Below are 20,422 nucleotides of genomic sequence, written 5' to 3'. Positions count from 1 at the left end.
CCAGAATGGCTGAGTATTAACCCCAAACCAAACAAACTAAAAATCACCAACCAAAAAATAAGAGAAAGGATCAGCAATCATCCAAACTACTAATACCTAGATTGAGTATTCATGGGACTATAAAGATAATCCTGGGGCATGTGAATCTGGCTATCAATGGACCAAATCTATCAACGTAAAAAATGAGGAAAAAGTATTGCAATATAAATTGGGTTTTGTTTTTGTTTTGGGGCCACATATGACTGTACCTAGAGCTTACTCCTGGCTCTGCACTTGGGAATCGCTTCTGATGGTGCTCAGGGGACCATATAGGATGCCAGGGTTCAAACCTGGGTTGGCCAAGTACAATGGAAACACTCAACCCACTATACTATTATTCCGGCCCCCTAATGAAATATCTATCTTCTCAGGAACAATATGCTTTATTGCAATGGATATAAATGAATTATAAATGTGTAAATACCTTCCTGAAACAAAAATAAACATATAGGGGCAGAAGCAACGTATAGCTAACAGGTTTGATCCGAGGCAGCAGAAAGTCCTCAAGCTCCACCAGGAATTCAAATCCAAGAGGAACCCTGAGCACAGCTGGGTGTGGCGATAAAACAACCATTCAGTTGTACAATATATTGAATATTCTGCCACGTTAAGGGCTGAGTCACATACCCAAGTGATGATGGTCGAAGTGAGCTGTAGAAAAGCAATCAATCCGTCTTGCTCCTTTTGAGTGATGCCTCGTGAAGGAAGGTGCCGGTACTGGACGCTGTCAGCACTTGGAAGGTCCCTTCGGAGGTGTTCGTGATACAGCATCAAGGAGTGAAAGAAATGCTCCCAAGAAACAGGACAACCGCCTGCTCCCTGAATATTTTCAACTGCAAAGAAAGACAGTCCAGACTTTCCCTTCAAGAACACAGGAGGAGTCTGCTAGGGAATAGGAGTACCTGGTATTTTTACTACTGTTGTAGTAAAAAGGCCAGAGCCTTGTGGAGGGGTGCTAGCTGGTTCCAGTTTTATGGAGGAAAAATTGGAGAGGTTGATTAGGGCTGAGGGGCCAAACTGGTTCATAATCTGTGGAGCTTTGGACTTCAGCTTATCAAGATCATGTTTCTTTTTGGAGCTGTGAGGACCAAGGCCAATCAAAGGCAGGCGCGTCAATCTCCCCATGATACGCAGAGACTGCCCCCATAAAGCGTTCGCATCTCCACAGCCAGCCCGACTACTCGGCCCTCCATTAATTCTATTTCTTAAATCAAAATGCATTTTGTAAAGCACAAATGGCAAAAGTTCCCAGTCCAGGAAACCAAAGTCAAGGATGATTTAGTTAGACCTGATTAGAACCCTGCACAAAGGGGCTGGAGAGATAGCATGGAGGTAGGGTGTTTGCCTTGCATATAATCCTGGCATCCCATATATCCCATATGGTCCCCCCGAGCCTGCAAGAAGCGATTTCTGAGCATTAGAGCCAGAAGTAAACCTTGAGCGCTGCCAGGTGTGACCCCCAAAAAAGAACCCTGCACAAATAGATAGTCTGCTGTAAAAGTACCCTATTTAAATGGCCCAAAGGGGCCGGCGAGGTGGCACTAGAGGTAAGGTGTCTGCCTTGCAAGCGCTAGCCAAGGATCAGGACCGCGGTTCGATCCCCCGGCGTCCCATATGGTCCCCCCAAGCCAGGGGCAATTTCTGAGCGCTTAGCCAGGAGTAACCCCTGAGCATCAAACGGTGTGGCCCGAAAAACCAAAAAAAAATAAAATAAATAAAATAAAATAAAAATAAATGGCCCAAAGGCACATGAAAAAAATGTTCCACATCACTAATTATCAGGGAGATGCAAATAAAACAACAATGAGGTACCATCTCAGAAACTGGCACACATCACAAAAAGAACAATCAGTGCTCGCAGGGATGTGGAGAGAAAAGAACTCTTATTCACTGCTGGTGGGAATGTTTATGGAAAACAATAATAGAGATTCCTCAAAAAACTGGAAATTGAGCTCCCATATGATCTAGCTATACCACTCCTATGGATATACCCTGATAACACAAAAACACAATACAAAAATGCCCTCTGCATGCCTATATTCATTACAACGCTATTTACAATAGCCAGAATCTAGAAGCAACCCAGATGTCCAACAACAGATGAGTGGCTAAAGAAACTGGTACATATACACAAATGAATATTATGCAGCCGTCAGGAAAAATGAAGTCATGGAATTTTCTTATACATGGAAACTATTATACTGAGTGAAATAAGTTAGAGGGAGAGAGACAGACACAGAATAGTCTCACTCATCTGTGGGATTTAAGAAAATAAAAGACATTATTGTAATAATGCCCAGAGACAATAGAGATGAGGGCCGAAAGGACCAGCTGATGATATGAAGCTCACCACTAGAAATAACTACACCAACAACTATCACGACAATGTTAAGTGAGAGAAGTAGAATGGGCTGGGGGAATAGGGAGTGGAGGGCTTTGGTAGTGGGAATGTTGCACTGATAAAGGAGGTGTTCTTTTTATGACTGAAACCCCAACTACAAAACTGTTCGTAATCATGGTGTTTTATAAAGATATTAAAAAATAAAGTACCACATTTTTGTATCATAAGACCCACTTTTTCCCCAAAAAGTAGAAATGTCACTTATGGAGCAAATGTTGCCTGGAGCTAAAGCCTGAGTGCAGGGGAGGAGAGCATCTAAAAACTATGTGCACCTTATGGTCAGGTGTGCCTTATAGAACAAAAAATAAGGTAAATACGAGGAATAATAAGCTCAAGATCGTAACAAACAATAGAAGTTCTCTTACCATGACTGCTACCGTTGACTTTGAGCAGGCTAAAACAGTAGTGAGCACACTGGGGCCCAGAGGCTAATCCCTGGAGCATTTTCAAATAAGGAATATAAATAGTTGGAGGCAACAGGTCACCCATTTGCCTAACGAACTTTGACAAGACAACCTGAAACAGAAAAATGCCAAGGTTTACAGGAAACATCTTATCTAAAGGTGAAATGAACTACCTAATATATTTTGATATCCAAATTCAAAGAAGTGACTTTTTTTTTTGGTTTATGGGCTACACACGGCTTTGGGGAGCCATATGGGATGCCGGGGATCAGCATACAAGGCAGATGCCCTACTGCTTGCACCACCTCTTCAGCCCAACAAACGATGATTTAACAGCAAACCTCCATTCCAACCTCAATAAAGACAAAATAACCTGGTAATCTTTTTATTTAAAAGCTACCTTTCTGGGGTCGGAGCAATGGCACAACAGGGAGGGCATTTACCTTGCACGCAGTCAACCCAGATTTCATCCCCAGTATTCCAAAGCTTGCCAGGAACAATTTTTGAGCATCACCAGTGTGGCCCAAAATCCCCCCCGCAAAATCTTTGTAGGCATAAAGCAATTTTTTTTTTTGTTTTTGGGCCACACCCGGTGGCACTCAGAGATTACTCCTGGTTCTGCGCTCAAATATTGCTCCTGGCAGGCTCGGAGGATCATATGGGATGGCAAGGATCAAACCTGGGTTGTCCCAGGTTGGTCACGTGCTAAGTAAACGTCCTACCTCTATTGCTATCACTCCAGCCCCAAATTTTTTCTTTTTAACTCTTTCCAATTAGACTGGTCCAGGCTGTTATTTCTAAGGCATTCTCAGAATGGGTTGGGGCAGATTCCCATTCTGCATGAACCACAGCAGCCCAGAACCACACTCTACCTTCTCCAACAAAATAGTCCAGCTCCACAACTGAACCTCATCAAATTGCCAAGCCACCATGTTTGTTTCAGACCTAGTTTCTGGGTAAAATGGCTGAATACCTCAAAATTTCATAGTAGCATCATCAGACCAGTAATATCACAGGAAATCTGATAAGAAAGTTACGTAGGAATCTACCATTTCTGTGAAACGAATAAAATAACACAGAAGGCTCAACCAGCACCAACCACAGTCCAGGAAGTCCTTAGACATGACTTTATTAACACCACGGAGAAATACAATAATTACTTCAAAATGACTCCTGTTAACCTAAGTTCTGATCATTCCATTTGCCTTTGTGTTGTGACAATATGAAGTAAATATGTTTATGCCTGCAAGAGGGCATGTTAGGGTGGTAGTATTGGTATCTGAACATTCAATATCTGAAATAACTATATTGTAAATAACTTAGTAAATCATAGTGTTATTTAAAAAAATTTTAAGAAAATAAATAGTACAATGGGTAGGGAACTTGTGCTCCACTTGACCAATGTGGGTTCAATCCCTGGTACCCCTTATGATCCTCCAAGTCTACCAGGATTCGTGGCCCACAAATAAAAGTTTTCAAATCTCCTTGAATAAAAGTTTACATCATAGTGGTCATTTGCGTGACTGGCAATAACATTGGAAATAAGTTAATGCACCCAAGACTCCTAATTACTTTCCCCGCATATAAATACAGAGAGATCAAGAGCTCACCTGGCGTTGAGGGGGGCGCTGATGAGCCACCCCAAGGTAAGAACCCATGATGGTGGAAGTCTGAAGCGGCTCTGAGGGACACCAATATTCCAGAGCAAGTTCCAAATTGAAAGCATTCTTCTTATATAGTTCACCAATCTACAGAGAGGAAAAGATCTCTTATTCAAATTTTACTTTGAAGCAGAAGCTTAACATCTGTATCAAATGCAATTGCATACTGAAGTTATTTGACCTAAAAGTTCCCCAAAGTTAGGGAGTCAATGATGGAAGGAGGAAAAGCACAAGCCAATCAATGCAGACACTTACCAAGAGCATTAAGTGTTCTAGATCCTTTCTAAGTGATATAGGGGGCTCATTTCCCATCTGGACACTCATGTGAATCATTCGAGCATCTTCATCTGCCCGATTTCGCAACTGCTTCACCTATTAAATGTGTTTATTAATACGTAATATATTACATGAGCTAAAACAGCAAAATCAGAAAATCAAGCAACAGTTTTTAATTATAAATTTATCATTAATTAATTGTAATGAATATAATCACAATTAGTTGGTTGTAATTAATTACAAGTAAATTTTGAATTACAAAAAAAAAAACCTTATTAAAATATCACTTTCACAACAATGACATGGCTGTGCTCAGGGCTTACTCCAAGCCCTGTGTTCAGGAATCACTTCTGGCAAGATTGGGGGGAATCATATGGGATGCCAGAGATTGAATCCAGGTTGGCAGTGTGCCACGCTAGCCCCCTGCCACTGTATTACAGTTCTGACCCCACTCTATTTATATCTTAAAATGTCAAAGTATTTTCTACTATGGAGAAGTTGAGTGTAATGTCAATGTTCCTCAGTTACTGACATTTGGGGCAGAACATGCAGTCACTGAATTGGCTAATCCCAAATAATGCAGGACATTTAATGTTTCTGGAAGCATAGAATACCATACTTAATGGCAATAAAGGAAAAACTGGCCTCACTCATTTCCCAAACACAACATGAAGGACAACATATATGGGGCCAAGAATCAGTCTCACCTATACTTCGTTAACTAAATGCCAACTAACCAAGAACTCCTTTTCCTTAAAAAAAAAAAAAATCAGAGGCCCAGAGGAATAGTGTGGAGACTTAGAGCAGCTTCAGTCTTCAATATCTGTTCCACATGTAGAAAGGCTGAAAACCACTGATCTACTGACTCGATTAAAACTGCCTGTCAGGGACTGGAGCAATAGCACAGTGGTAGGGCATTTGCCTTGCACACAGCTGACCTGGGATGTATCCGGGTTCAATCCCCGGCATCCCAGATGGTCCCCCAAGCCAGGGGCGATTTCTGAGCACAGAACCAGGAGTAACCCCTGAGCACTGCTGAGTGTAGACAAAAGAAAACCAAAAAAAACTGCCAATCAGACTGGTGTGCAGAACATGGGCCAGTCCATAGGTGTAAAAAGGTCAAATAAGACTGCTTTAGTGCCCCTAAAGAGTCACAGGTTCAAATGCCCAGGGTCCCAAGTGCCCTTCCACATCTGGGAAATTCAGTTATATTAAAGCATTCTTAGCTACACCAGGAGCCCAGTATGTCTAAACACTGCTCCCCAAAAGGTATGCCACTCTTGGTGAGCAGCACAATGAAAAAGTTGTCTGAAACACCATGGTCAGGAAGGGCAAGCCTAGGTAAGCACAGTATCACAATGAAGAGTGTGAACTGCGCCGGAGAGATAGAATGGAGGTAAGGAATTTGCCTTGCATGCAGAAGAATGATGGATCAAATTCCAGCATCCCATATGGTCCCCCGAGCCTACCAGGAGCGATTTCTGAGCACAGAGCCAGAAGTAATCCCTGAGCACTGCTGGGTGTGACCCAAAAACCCAAAAAAAAAAAAAAAAGAGTGTAATGTAGCATGAAATAATTAATGATGGGGCTGGATGGCGGTGGATGGCGATGGATTTCTTTTTGCCATCCCAGGCCACATGGCTCAGCAACCCCATGAACCGGCGAGTTTCAGGCCCAGGTGAAACGTGAAATCACTCACTCACAGGCAGGCGTCAGGAAACAACAACTTTATTCATGCCCTATTCACCACATGTGTGTGGCCTACTCATAACCTTTCAAGCATTCAGCCATTCTAGGCTAGCCCTGCGTCTTAATTCACTTTAGCCATCTTCAGAGCCAAAGGAAACGGCCAAAAGGGGTTCCAGCCTTATCTATCTTTTCCAAGACCCCTCCCCGGAATGGGAGGGTCTTGCAGGTAAGGTTACACCTACTATTCAGTTCCCAAGACCCCTCCCAGAAATGGGTGGGTCTCAGGTACACTACAGTGTAAATCTCAGGGAGGATTAGGACCCATGAGCAAACACCACCATGGATGTGACAGTGCAACCTCCCAGAGCTATTTCTGGGCGAGTGTGTTCTGGGCCACACCTAGCAGTCCCTGGCAATAACGAAAAAATATATGCAAGACAGCTATGTGTATGGCAAGCACCTTTCCTGATATACTATCTCTTTGACTCCAAACTCTACAACTTTTAAAACAAAATATATGAGCAAAATAGACAGCCATATTTAATTAAAAATATATATTATTTTCTGGGGCTGAAGCAATAGCACATTGAGTAGGGCATCTACCTTGCATGAAGCTGACCGGGTTAGATCTTCAGTAGCCCTTACAATATCCCTTATCCCTGAGCCTGCCAGGAATCATTTCTGAATGCAGATATAGAAATAACCTCTGAATACCGTCAGGTGTGGCCGAGAAACCAAAACACAAATTTAATTGATCAACTTTTATGACAGTATAAAACTTTTCACCTACTTTTACTAATACACTTACCTTCATTGGCATAAGTGCAAGGAAATCTGTGATGAGATTATGAATTCTACGAATATAAAATTCCTCTTGGTAGAAATTATCTGACACTACTACAGATTCAGTGAGGAATAGGAAAACATTGTCAGTGATTGCAAGCTCTGCCATGGCTTCATCTGCTTCTGTGAACTCAGCCAGAGCTAGGAATAAATTCAGAAAAACAACACATGAGCAAAAAGTTGCTTCTCGAAGTATCTTCTTATACTCTGTGGATGGTTCCAAGTTCAGATCTGTTCCCTACCAGCAGGTTATATGCTACATACAAAGTACGACTCGAGGGCTGGAGTGGGTAGGACATTTGCTTTGCATGTTTGATCTCCAGCATCCCATATGGTCTCCCAACCCTGTCAAGAGTGATTTATTTGGGGGGAGGGTTGTGGGGGGGTGGATTGGGTCACATCCTGCAGTGTTCAGGGGTTACTCCTGACTCTGCACTCAGAAGTGGCTCCTGGCAGACTCGAGGGACCATATAAGATGCTGGGATTCAAACCAGTGTCCATCTTGTGTTGGCCAAGTGCAAAGCAAATGCCTTACCTCTGTGCTATCGCTCGGGCCCCAAGAGTGATTTCTTGCAGAACAAGCATAAGCCCTGTGTACCACCAGGTATGGCCCAAAACCAAACAAAAAAATAAATGTATGACTATACAACCATAATTAACTCACAAAACCCAAAGAGCTAGTGGAAAAATACATAAGAGAGGCATGTTCTTTTACATTGCCATGAGTGTTAGTGTCAGAAGAAATTAGGTTATTTTTTTAGGGTTTTTTCATTATGTTTGGTTTTGGATTTTGAAATAGAGGCTGCACTAGTTACCTTGAGTACAAAAATTTAACTCCTTACTATGATTAATAATCATTATAAAAACCAATTAAAGTGTTAATAATACTAATTCAAACACTCACTTGAATTCAAAACAGTGGAATTAAAATTGCATGATTTTAAATGCAAGTTTAACACACTTTAAAACACATCTTTTACAAAATAATACAATAAATATATTAGATAAATTTTTCAAAGGTCTATAAAATGAGTAGACATTAAAATCATTGTGAATATTTTCAGAGCCAAGTGTAACTCCTGAGTACCATCGGATGTGCCCCACCCTCAAACTTGCCTAGATATCAAGAATGACCATTTCTGCAATTTAAAATAAACTATTCACACCTTTGTGAACACTTGAGCAATAGAAAATACCAAGTCTAGTTCTCCCTAATATCTGGTTTGTTTGGTTTGTTTTTTTTTTGTTTGTTTGTTTGTTTTTGTTTTTTGGGTCACACCCAGCAGTGCTCAGGGGTTACTTCTGCCTCTACACTCATGAATGCCTCCTTCTCTCCTGACAGTGCTCAGGGGACCGTATGGGATGCCAGAGATCTAGTGGGTCAGGTACTGGGTCAGTCATGTACAGGGGAGCACTTTACCCACCAGGACGGACGGACATACACACACACACACATCACCCTTACCTAGCAGCACACAGATACACACACACCCTTACCTACCAGCACACAGATACAGACATACACACCCCTTACCCACCAGAGATCCCAAGTCAGCCATGTACAAGGGGAGTATTTTACCCACCAGGACGAACGGATAGATGAACAGGGACACATACAAACACCCCTTTACCCATGAGCACAGACATACACACCCACAGACACCTTACCCACCAGAGATCCACTGGGTCAGCCATGTACAAGGGGAGCACTTTACCCACCAGGACAGATGAATGGATGGAAGGATGGACGGATGGACGGACGGACGGACGGATGGATGGATGGATGGATGGATGGATGGATGGATGGATGGATGGATGGATGGATGGACGGAGGAACAGATGGGCATAGACACACACACACCCTTACCCACAAGCAGACACACATATCTTACTCACCAAGACACACATCCCTTACCCACCAGGACACGGACAGATGGACAACTAACTCTTCTTTCTTTCTTTCTCTTTCTCTTTCTCTTTCTTTCTCTTTCTCTTTCTCTTTCTCTCTCTCTTCTCTCTCTCTCCTCTCTTTCTCTTTCTCTCTCTCTTCTCTCTCTCTCCTCTCTCTCTCTCTCTCTCTCTCTCTCTCTCTCTCTCTCTCTCTCTCTCTCTCTCTCTCTCTCTCTCTCTCTCTCTCTCTCTCTCTTACTATTCATGCTTTGCTTTGTTCAGTTCCAGTAACCTACATTCACCAAAATATATATATATATATTTTTGTTTGTTTGTTTTTGGGCCACACCTAGCGTTGCTCAGGGGTTACTCCTGGCTGTCTGCTCAGAAATAGCTCCTGGCAGGCATGGGGGACCATATGGGACACCGGGATTCGAACCAACCACCTTTGGTCCTGGATCGGCTGCTTGCAAGGCAAACGCTGCTGTGCTATCTCTCCGGGCCCACCAAAGTATATTCAACTTTGCCAAATATAATGGCAACAAGTTTTGAGAGAACATAGTATACAGCTTTCCCTATTGTTATAACCACTCTATTTAATGATTAGTTATTATTGGTCATCTCTTTATATGCCTAACACATACAAGAAATACAGTATACAGTTCAGTACTATATGCAATTTTAGGCATTCTTGGGACCCTGGAATGTACTCCCTGTAAATAGGGAGGAATTTCAGTAACTAAAAAAAAATTTGTAGTTCTACAATATTCTGGTTTTTTTGTTTTGTTTTTGGGTCACACCCAGCAGTGTTCAGGGGTTACTTCTGGCCTGGCACTCAGAAATTGCTCCTGGCAGGCACAGGGGACCATATGGGATGCTGGGATTTGAACCACCATCCATCCTACATCGTTTCATGCAAGGCAAATGCCCTACCACTATCTCTCTGGCCCTAATTTTATAATGTTCAGTGTGGCTAGACAGAAAATAAGGTTAATTAATTTGTCTTCCCTACAGCCTACCTAGGTTCGATCCTTGACACCGCATATAGTCCCGAGTCTCACCAGGAGTGATCCCTGAGCAAAAATCTCAGAGTAGGGCCTGAGTGATAGCATAATGAGTAGGGTGCTACCTTGCACACAACTGGCCCAGTTCAATCCCCAGCACCCCAGATGGTCCCCAAGTCCGCCAGGAGCAATTCCTGAGCAAAGCTAAAAGTGACAGGAAAACCAAGTAACGACAACCAAAAACATAACTACTGCCTACAATCAATTTACCTGTGACATCAGGTAACTGAGATATTCCCCTCAGAGCCAGTGCCCAAGCAAGTCTGACCGTGCCTTGCAGCCCAGGGAGTTTCCACGGCTGTGAGTCTTGAAGACGAGAGTGAATTGTTGCAATGTACTGTCGCTCAGTCAACAGGGGAAATTGATGAATCATATCTGAAACAAGGAGATGAACCATAATCACAAAGTCTAGAAAGTCTCACTTTTGGTGATAGGAATAATGCATAAAAATCAAGAGTATTCCCATGAAGGAGTTATGAATAACTAACATCAATGTTCAATAAACCAAAAATAACACTACATAAAATTTGCATGTCAACTAAAATCATAAAGGGTAATAGATGATAATTCTAAATTTTAATTTCATTAAGAGTCAATGTTTTTTATTTATATGGGGCTTGGGGAAAACTAGGGGTCACCCATGTTGCCCAAGGCTTACTCTTGGTTCTGTAATCAGGGGTTACTCTGGCTGAGCTGAGATCATACAGCATGCCAGGGATTAAACCCAGGTCAGTAGCTGGAGCAATAGCATAGTGGGAAGGCGTTTCTTTGTATGCAGTCAACCCGGATTTAATCCCTATCATCCCATAAGGTTGCAAAATGACCCCGGAGCACTGCCAAGTGTGGCCCCAAAAACAAAACAAAAACTAAGTCAGCGCCCACCCCACCCCACCCCCGTGCTCTACCCATTGTACCATCTCTCTGGCCCCTAGTCAATGGTTTTTATATGGTATAAATAAAAAATAATAGAACAGGTGCTGGAGAGATGTGCAGTGGGTAGGGAACTTGCCTTTCACGATCCATCTGGGTTCAATTCCCAGCATCCTCTATGGTACCCCAAGCCCACCAGGTATGATTCCTAAGCATGGAGTCAGGAGTAATCACTGAGCAATGCCGGGTGAGGTCCAGAAACAAAACAAATGAAATGAGAACATAAAAAATTAAATCTGGGGGCCGGGCGGTGGCGCTAAAGGTAAGGTGCCTGCCTTGCCTGCGCTAGCCTTGGACGGACCGCAGTTCGATCCCCCAGTGTCCCATATGGTCCCCCAAGCCAGGAGCAACTTCTGAGCACATAGCCAGGAGTAACCCCTGAGCATTACCGGGTGTGGCCCAAAAACCAAAAAAAATTAAAAATAAAAAAATAAATCCGGAATTTAAAATATCTAACAAAATCTGACCAAAGGATTCTAAAATGAATGAAACATCCAAATAATTAAAATAAATGTTAATGCAGTTAAATTATACTGATACTTTAAAATATACACAGGTACATAAATAAATGCTAAAAAGAACAGGAAATACCATTTTCTATATAAGAACTCATTTGTTTTACTCTTTTTGGAGGGAGGAGGTTGGGACACACCCAGCTGCACTCAGGCATTACACCTGGTTCTGTGCTCAGAAATCATTCCTGGCAGGCTCAGGGTACCATATGGGATGCCAGGAATCAAACCACATTGCATGCAAGGCAAACGCCCTCCCCGGTGTACTATACCTCCAACCCAATTTTACTCTTTTTTTTTTTTTTTTTTTTTTTTTTTTTGGTTTTTGGGTCACAACCAGTAACACTCAGGGATTACTCCTAGCTCTGTGCTCAGATTTGCTCCTGGCAGGCTCAGGGGACTATATATGATGCCGGGAATCAAATGACCATCAGTCCTGTGTTGGCTGCGTACAAGGCAAATGCCTTACCACAGTGCTATCTCTCAGGCCTCCTCATTTTCATATATATATATGATTAATATAAATGAATTCAAATATATATATATGTATATGTTTTAGATGCCTTCTTTGAATTCATTTACTCCCCATACAATTTTCTGTATTTTGGGGGTCAGAATACTGGTACAGAAGGTAAGGTGCTTGTCTTGCACATAGTTAACCTAGGTTCGATCCCTAGCATCCCATATAGTCCTAGGAAAGAGCACCACCAAGAATGGATTAATACCTACCAAAAAAAAAGTCAATTACAACCTAATGATAAAAAAAAATAACATTCATCAGACACTAAAGCTTTTCAAGTGTTCCTTTTACCTTCTGAAAGGCTCAACTTAAATTTTTACATTAATAGGGCCCAAGTGATAACATCGCAGTAGGGAATTTGCCTTGCAGGCAGCCAATCCCAGACGAACTCCGGTTCGATTCCCAACATCCCATATGGTCGCCTGAGCCTACCAGGAGCCACTTCTGAGTGCAGAGCCAGGAGTAACCTCAGCACTCAGCACTGCCGAGTGTGGCCCAAAACACCCAAAAAATTTTTTTTCCATTAGAAAGGTGTTTTTGGGGGGGGGAGGGTTTGGTTTTTGGGTCACACCCAGCAGCACTCGGGGGTTACTCCTGCTCCACAGTCAGAAATCGCTCCTGGCAGGCTCGGGAGACCATATGGGATACCGGGATTCGAACCACCATCCTTCTGCAGGCAAGGCAAATGCCCTACCTCCATGCTATCTCTCCAGCCCCTCCATTAGAAAGTTTAAACAATAGGGCCGGGCGGTGGCGCTAAAGGTAAGGTAGCCTTGCCTGCGCTAACCTTGGACGGACCGCGGTTCGATCCCCCGGTGTCCCATATGGTCCCCCAAGCCAGGAGCAACTTCTGAGCACATAGCCAGGAGTAACCCCTGAGCGTTACTGGGTGTGGCCCAAAAACCAAAAAAAAAAAAAAAAAAAAAAAAAAAAAAAAAAAAAAAAAAAAGAAAGTTTAAACAATAAAAATTTCCATTAGGCACAAAGAGAAATGGGGGAAAGGATACGATAGATAGGCAAATTGACACACTAGTGGAGGACATGAGACTTGGATGTATTTGTAAACCACATGGTGCCAAGAATAAAAACTTAAATAGGTATATAAAAAAATAACAAGAACTTTCAAAAACAAATTTCCAGAGATATGACAAGAGTTAAGGTGTTTGCCTTGCACAAACTGACCATACCTTGCTCCCTATCACCACATACGGTATCTCGGCACTGCCAAGAAGAGCCATGAGTAAGCCCTGAGCAGAGTCAAGGTTGGTTCAAACCACCTAATTCTAAAAAGTATGGCTAAATTGCATACGCAAGAACAAAACATATAATTGAATGTCAACAAATGATAGCCCTTTTTAAAACATAACTTTGTAACTTTAAATCTAATTTTTGTTTTGTTTTTGGGTCACACCCACTAACGTTGAGGAGTTACTCCTAGATATACTTTCAGAAATCGCTCCTAGCTTGGGGGACCATATGGGACGCTGGGGATTGAACCAAGATCCGTCCTGGATCGCCCTCGTGCAAAGCAAACACCCTACCGCTTTGCTATCGATCCAATCCCTAAATCTGATTTTTAACAAAGTTAATGAGCTATAAAATGTGATACCATCTCGTTCCTCCGTGCTCTGTTCTAGGAAACTGATATCAAAGCAGTACAGAAGTGCCATCAGAAGAGCCAGGTTCACTGCATCCAAGGAGCCATTAGCCTCTACAGTCACTTTTTCCAAATGTCCGATGAGGAGTAGGGTGTCATCTTTGCCTAACGGTGACTGGCAGGACCAGGCAAAGAGGCTTTCGGCCAGAGACTGCCTGCACTCCTTGATGAGGTCCGACACCTATAAACAAAAGCACATGGTCATTGGGACAAGGAAATGACAGTAAGTACTGAAAAAATGTCAAGTATGACTTAGAAATGTTAGCGAAATAAACCAATCTGAATCTAAACACGGACTTCAATTCTTAACTCTGGGATTCAGAACAAGCTATTCACTACTGCCTCCTTTTGATTTCAAAGCTCCTGTATGGGGTGACCAATCTATTGAGGATATTATTCCAGTACAGCACATAAATGATTAGGAAGACACCAAAAGAATTGTGAGTCCGCTCCATGGACACAGCTGCCCACATGCTCAAACATGCATCATCAACATTCCAAGAACGGTCTAGCTGTCCCAACTTCTCTAATTAAAAACTCTGACACAGACAACCAACCCATGGTTGATCTGAAGGTACCCATACCTCTTTGCGATGTTTTTCACTACCCAAACCTCGATCTCGCTGTAGTTTCTCAAATTCATTGTTCACATCTATCTGTGACACCAGGTTAAGGATTTTTTGAGTCAAGCCTTGTTCCATCAGCTCATCCGTAAACCGTGTCACCATAGAAACCAGTTCTGGACTGAAACGACAGGAAAGAAAGAAATGAATGTTATAAAATACCTTAATACTGAATACTTTCTCATCATATAAATATAAGCAAAAAAAAAAAAAAAAAAAGCTCTTTAACCAGGACCTGAGTATGGATGAGTCACATCCATCAGTACTTAGGGGTTACTCCCAATGGTGCTAAAGAAGGCATGCACTCAACCTTCTGAATCAGCTCTTTGGGCCCCAAAGAAAGTCTTTTGTCGGGGCTGGAGTGATAGCACAATGGTAGGGCATTTGCCTTGCACATGGCTGATCCAGGACAGACCTCGGTTAGAGTCCCCGGCATCCCATATGGTCCCCCGAGCCAAGAGCGATTTGTAAGTGCACAGTCAGGAGTAACCCCTGAGTATCACCGGGTGTGGCCCAAAATCCCCTTTAAAAAAGTCTTTTGACAATAAAATTAACTTACTGAAAAAAGCTGGGATGAACTAAAATCTAGGCCTTTTGATTCTTTCTAAGTCACCTGGCTTCAAAAATACTGAAAAATCCCTAAGTAATTTTTGATTTGTGGAAAAAAAAAAAAAAGTGTGTGTGTGTTGGCAGACTAAGAGAGAACTGACCATACACCTTAACTTACAGACCTAATTCATCCATAAATCCTAGGAGGAAATTCTGTTTTCCTAAAATTATAATTTTAAGAACAAAGAAGATGGCTTAAAAAGCCTGAAACATGTGCTTTGAGGCAGGAACCTTGATTTGATCTCTGGCACACTGTCCACCAAGTACTCAGTGTTGCGTAGTATCAGGAGCAGCCTCCAGCACTACCAGGTATGGTGCAAATGTCCCCCCTCTACTTGCCCAAAAACTCATATATATGTGTATATATATATATATATATATATATATATATTTTAAAATACCCATATTTGATTTCTACTTATTATTGTTGGTTGCTCTTATTATCTGTGACCTTGCATAAAGATGTATTCTATCAACATTATTTTATAAATGTTTTACCATTTCCTAATAAGTGATTTATTATTTGTGTGCACACAGTTTTGTCTTCCTTTCTACCAGTCTATATTATTATTCTATTATTATTATATACTATGTTATAATTATCAATTTTGTGGTCATATTTGGTGATGCCCATGGGCTACTCCTGATTCTTTCTGTACTTGGAGGTTGCACCTGGCTGTGTTCATGTGATTCATGGTCATGTGATGCTCAGGATGGAACATGGATTACGGCTCACTTCCTCTGAGCCATCTCCCTGGTCTAGTCATTATTTATTTTTAAATCTTTTTTTAAAAAACCATAAACTTTGAAGTAATTTCTAATTAACCCCTGAAATCCATCAGAAGACTGCAGACCTGAGTTCGAGGGTCCATGTTTTTCCTCGTCTGGACTGTATCAAAGCTTTCAGGGAATTCGCGATGCAGCGTTTTCCATCCCAATACAAAAGAACGGCCACTAATCCTCTGGTGAGACCAGGAAAGTGGGGCTGCTGGTGCTCTCCTAGAAAAGCAAATTGAGAAAGAACTTAAAAAATGAACACTTTTTTAATAGGACAAGACAAAATCACTGCACCCAATACATTGAGAAAGAAATCTCAGAATCTCCAGTTCTAAGGGGACCTACAGTCTTCTGCTTCAGAATCTATCCACCTGAAGCAGAGCAGCCACAGAAACATGGAATACAGTACTTTCTAAGCTCCATGGCATCTACTGCTATGATTCCCATGTGCTAGGAGAAAAGCTTTGGTCTCACAGTTATGCCTGTTCACTCTAAGTGAAAAACTTTCGAACATTTCTCCAGTTTCTTCCCCATAAAATTCTCTAAAATTATTTGGGAGGGGGGGATCTGTCTCAATAGTAATAATAGCAATAGTAAGATAGGTCACTTGCCTTACAAGACTAGTCCAGGTTCAATAGTGGTCCCCCAAGCACCCCTAGAAATAATTCCTCAGTGCAGAGCCAGGAGTAACCCCTTTGTACCACTGGGTATGCCCTCCCCCAATATCCAAAATAATTAAATTTAAAAGAATTTCTTAACTGTAGTTTAGCTAACATGGCTATAAATACAGTTAACTTTTATGGCTTTGGTTTTGGGGAGCAGTTCTTATTGGCGCCATACTCAGCCGTGCTCAGTATCTACTCCCATGTCTAAGCTTGGAGTTCATTCATGTAAAGCATGCATTTAGAATTCCATCACCCCAGCTGTTATGGCTTTGGTGAACAAAGTAACCAGATCTTCACCCCAACAATGTTTTCCAGACCCTCTATCACCCCCTAGACTTCTAGTCTGTCTAATCCTGTATCCCCGTAAAACTTCCCTCTACTTCTTGGTACTCTGTTTTCTCATCAAAGTATGAAGGTTTGTCATCATCTGATATTATCTATTCCCTGGTTTTGCTTCCCAGTATACCAAATGAGATTCTCTAGAATTTGTACTTCTCCCTGACAAGCAATAATACGTAACATGCCTCCCTACACGTCAACCACGTTGCAGCAAACTGTAAGATTTCATCACTACTCATATCTATATAACATTCCACTATAATTTAACATATTTCACCTACCAAAACTTTTTGTTTTGCTTTTGGGGCCATACTTAGTGGTGCTCCGGGGTTACTCCTGGCAGTGCTCAGGGGCTGTAATAATGCCCGAGATTTAACCTGGGTCAGCTGAATGCGAAAACAGTATGCTACCCCACTGTTCTATCATTCTGGCCCTGCCACTTTATCTATTTGTCTATCACAAGGAATTTATATTGTTCCCATATCCTGGCTAGTGTACAAAACACTCCATTGAACATAGCTGTGAATGTATTTTCGGATTGATGTGTCTTAGGGGAAGATGCCAAGAAATAAAATCACTGGGTCACATGGTAGCTTCAACTCTTACATTCCTGAGAAATCTCCATCTAAGTCCTGAACACCACAGTCAGGCTCCCAGTCACTCCCCCCATCTCACCAATAAATAAATAAATAAATAAATAAATAAATAAATAAATAAATAAATAAATAAATAAGGGAATAAAACAAAAGGATTTTGGCAAGCCAGGGTCACGACTCACTTGTAGGGTGCTTGCCTTGCAGATGTGAGGATTCACTCAATATTAAAAGAAAAGCAAGGATTCAGGGCCACAGTGATAGCATAGGGGTAGGACATTTACCTTGCACACAGCCAACCCAGGATAAACCTCGGTTCAATCCCCCGCATCTCATATGTTTCCCCAAGACAGGAACAATGATTTTTTTTGGGGGGGGGGGGTTGTTGGGTTTTGGGTCATACCCAGCAGCTCTCAGGGGTTACTCCTGGCTCTACACTCAGAAATCGCTCCTGACAGGCTCAGGGGACTATATGGAATGCCGGGATTCGAATCACCGTCCTTTTGCATGCAAGGCAAACACCTTACCTCCATGCTCTCTCGGGTCCCAGGAACAATGACTTCTGAGCACATAGACAGTAGTAACTCCTGAGCATCACCAGTGTGACCCAAAAACAAATAAACAAACAAAAATACCACTCCTACAGAGTAAAATATGTCATTCTCATAATCTGCAGGATTATGCACAATCTTGCCCTCCCTCAACCTCCCTCCTTCACTCTTCCTCATTTCTCTTTTTCTTTTGCTTTATTTTGGGGGACCACATCCAGCAGCATTCAGGGGTTACTCCTGGCTCTACACTCAGAAATCTCTCTTGGCAGGCTCAGGGAACCATAAGGAATGCCGGGGATCAAACGTGGGCAAGGCAAATGCCTTATCCACTATGCTATCATCCATCCCCCCTTAAAACTTTTTAAAACGTTATTTTTTTTGTTTTGGGGCCATACCTGTAGTGCTCAGGGGTTACTCCTGGCTCTGCGCTTAGAAATTGCTCCTGGCAGGCTTGGGGGACCATATTGGAAGCCGGGATCAAACCCAGCTTGACCAAAATCACATATATGACAAATGACCTACCATTGAGCTATCGCTCAGGCCCTCTCCCTCATTTCTGATGCCCCTGCATCAGTGCCAGTGCTCTTGGCAGTTAACAAAAGTATTCATTCGTTCTCGCCCCAAGGCCTGCTGTTTGCTCAGCTCGAAACTACCTTCCCTACCAGTTGAGGTGCCTTGTCATTGTGCAAGTCCCAGAGCAACCATACCAGTATCAGAGAGGTCATGCCTAAATTCCTCCTGAGGGACGTTCCCTACCAGAGACCTTCCTCCAGCTCCAAGGCCTTGCTCTTCTCTCCTAACTCAGTACAATTGAAATTAACCTATTATTTTTGTGCATGTATGTGCACATACTTTTGCTTTGTGAGGCCACACTATGAAGTGCTTGGGACTACTCCTGAAACAGTGCTCAGGAGTCTTCCCTGGAGGTGTTACAGAGACCATATCATACCAGGGATCAAAACTGAGGCGCTCACAGTCAAGGCATGAGCCATCTCCCTACCCCAACTTAAGCCTATTCCTAATCTGAATCAACCCCTCAAAAAGGAACTAAAAAAAAAAGACAATAGAAACTAGATTAATATGGGAGTTAAGATACTTGCCTTGAGGCCAAAGAGAACTCAGTAGTAGGGCCTGGGTTCCATCCCATATGATCCCCCTATCCTGCCAGGAGTGATTTCTGAGCACAGAGACAGGAGTAACCCCTGAGCACTACTGGATGTGGCCCAAAACAAACAAACAAAAAAAAAAGATACTTGCCTTGAACACATTATTGGTTTGATCCCCAATACTGTATCTGGTCTCCTGAGCACTGCTAGAAAAGTAATCTCTGGGCAGAGTCAGGTATGATTCCAAGCACAGCCAAAGAGAAACAAACAAACAAACAAATAAAAAAAAAAAAAAAAAAAACCCGGGGCCGGGCGGTGGCACTAAAGGTAAGGTGCCTGCCTTGCCTGCACTAGCCTTGGACGGACCTCGGTTCGATCCCCTGGTGTCCCATAAGGTCCCCCATGCCAGGAGCAACTTCTGAGCACATAGCCAGGAGTAACCCCTGAGCATTACCGGGTGTGGCCCAAAAACCAAAAAAAAAAAAAAACCCACAGCTTAGAGAACAGTGTGGGATTCTGGGAGTGGAACCAGGATTAGCCACGTGCAAGGTAAATGCCTTACCTATTGGACTACATCTCTGGCACAAATTTACCTTCTTCATAGTTATAGAACAATACATGTTTTGAGCTGTCTTTCTGCTATAAACCTACATCCAAGATGCAGCAAACTCTACTTACCTTTACCAACTTCAATCACTACTTCTTCCCATCACTAATCAAAAATATCACTAATCAAAAAAAAAAAAATAAACCCACAAATATTTCAAATAAAAATTGTCAAATACACCACCCCCTGAAGAACCATTTCAGAATCTCTATACTCAGCTGATTGTACATTTTGTACAATTTCGTACACCTTCCCAGGTGTACAATGAAATGTTGACCTACCAGCAAGAAGCAGCTCTACAGCCGCCAGTTCCCCGATATCAAAAAGATCACTGAGAATAAAGGCCTCCTTGATGAGCTGTTCAGGAAGGAGACGTGTTCCCTGTTGGCCCTGGATGGCGACCCCCTCGGTACTGGCTTTCTGGACCTTCTCGTGTTGTTGAACATTCTTTGGCTGCAATGGTAAGAATAGATGAGATAATGCAGTAAGAACAGGATGTTGGAGATAAGTTTGGAGTTTTATTTCTTTCTGGCAACTTGGTGACAGCCATCAAAGACAGAGAAGCATTGTTTACCATACAATTTATAATCAGGCCTTCATGAGATAATATTATACAACAATTTATAACAATTTTTAATTTCAGCTTTTTAATTCTCTTACTGCCTC

At 42.3% G+C, this 20,422-nt stretch overlaps 1 protein-coding gene across 1 annotated transcript in view; it reads right to left on the bottom strand.

Annotated features, from left to right (window-relative positions):
• Positions 1–20,209, bottom strand: part of NUP205 (nucleoporin 205) — an 85,685-nt gene extending 65,476 nt beyond the window's left edge. Inside the window, exons 1-10 of the mRNA XM_049774270.1 lie at positions 20,038–20,209; positions 15,973–16,117; positions 14,471–14,630; positions 13,839–14,067; positions 10,478–10,642; positions 7,279–7,454; positions 4,761–4,877; positions 4,455–4,592; positions 2,806–2,956; positions 667–872 (exon numbers count right to left, since the gene is read on the bottom strand). Coding sequence (XP_049630227.1) covers positions 667–872; positions 2,806–2,956; positions 4,455–4,592; positions 4,761–4,877; positions 7,279–7,454; positions 10,478–10,642; positions 13,839–14,067; positions 14,471–14,614 — 1,326 coding nt within the window. The 5' untranslated portion in view covers positions 14,615–14,630; positions 15,973–16,117; positions 20,038–20,209. The remainder of the gene's footprint in view (positions 1–666; positions 873–2,805; positions 2,957–4,454; positions 4,593–4,760; positions 4,878–7,278; positions 7,455–10,477; positions 10,643–13,838; positions 14,068–14,470; positions 14,631–15,972; positions 16,118–20,037) is intronic.
• Positions 20,210–20,422: the final 213 nt, after the last annotated feature.

The sequence above is a fragment of the Suncus etruscus genome, chromosome 1, assembly GCF_024139225.1.
Source record: "Suncus etruscus isolate mSunEtr1 chromosome 1, mSunEtr1.pri.cur, whole genome shotgun sequence".
Classification (NCBI taxonomy): Eukaryota; Metazoa; Chordata; class Mammalia; order Eulipotyphla; family Soricidae; genus Suncus; species Suncus etruscus.
Note: the sequence above shows the minus strand (reverse complement) of the source record. Positions and strands in the feature narration are given on the sequence as shown.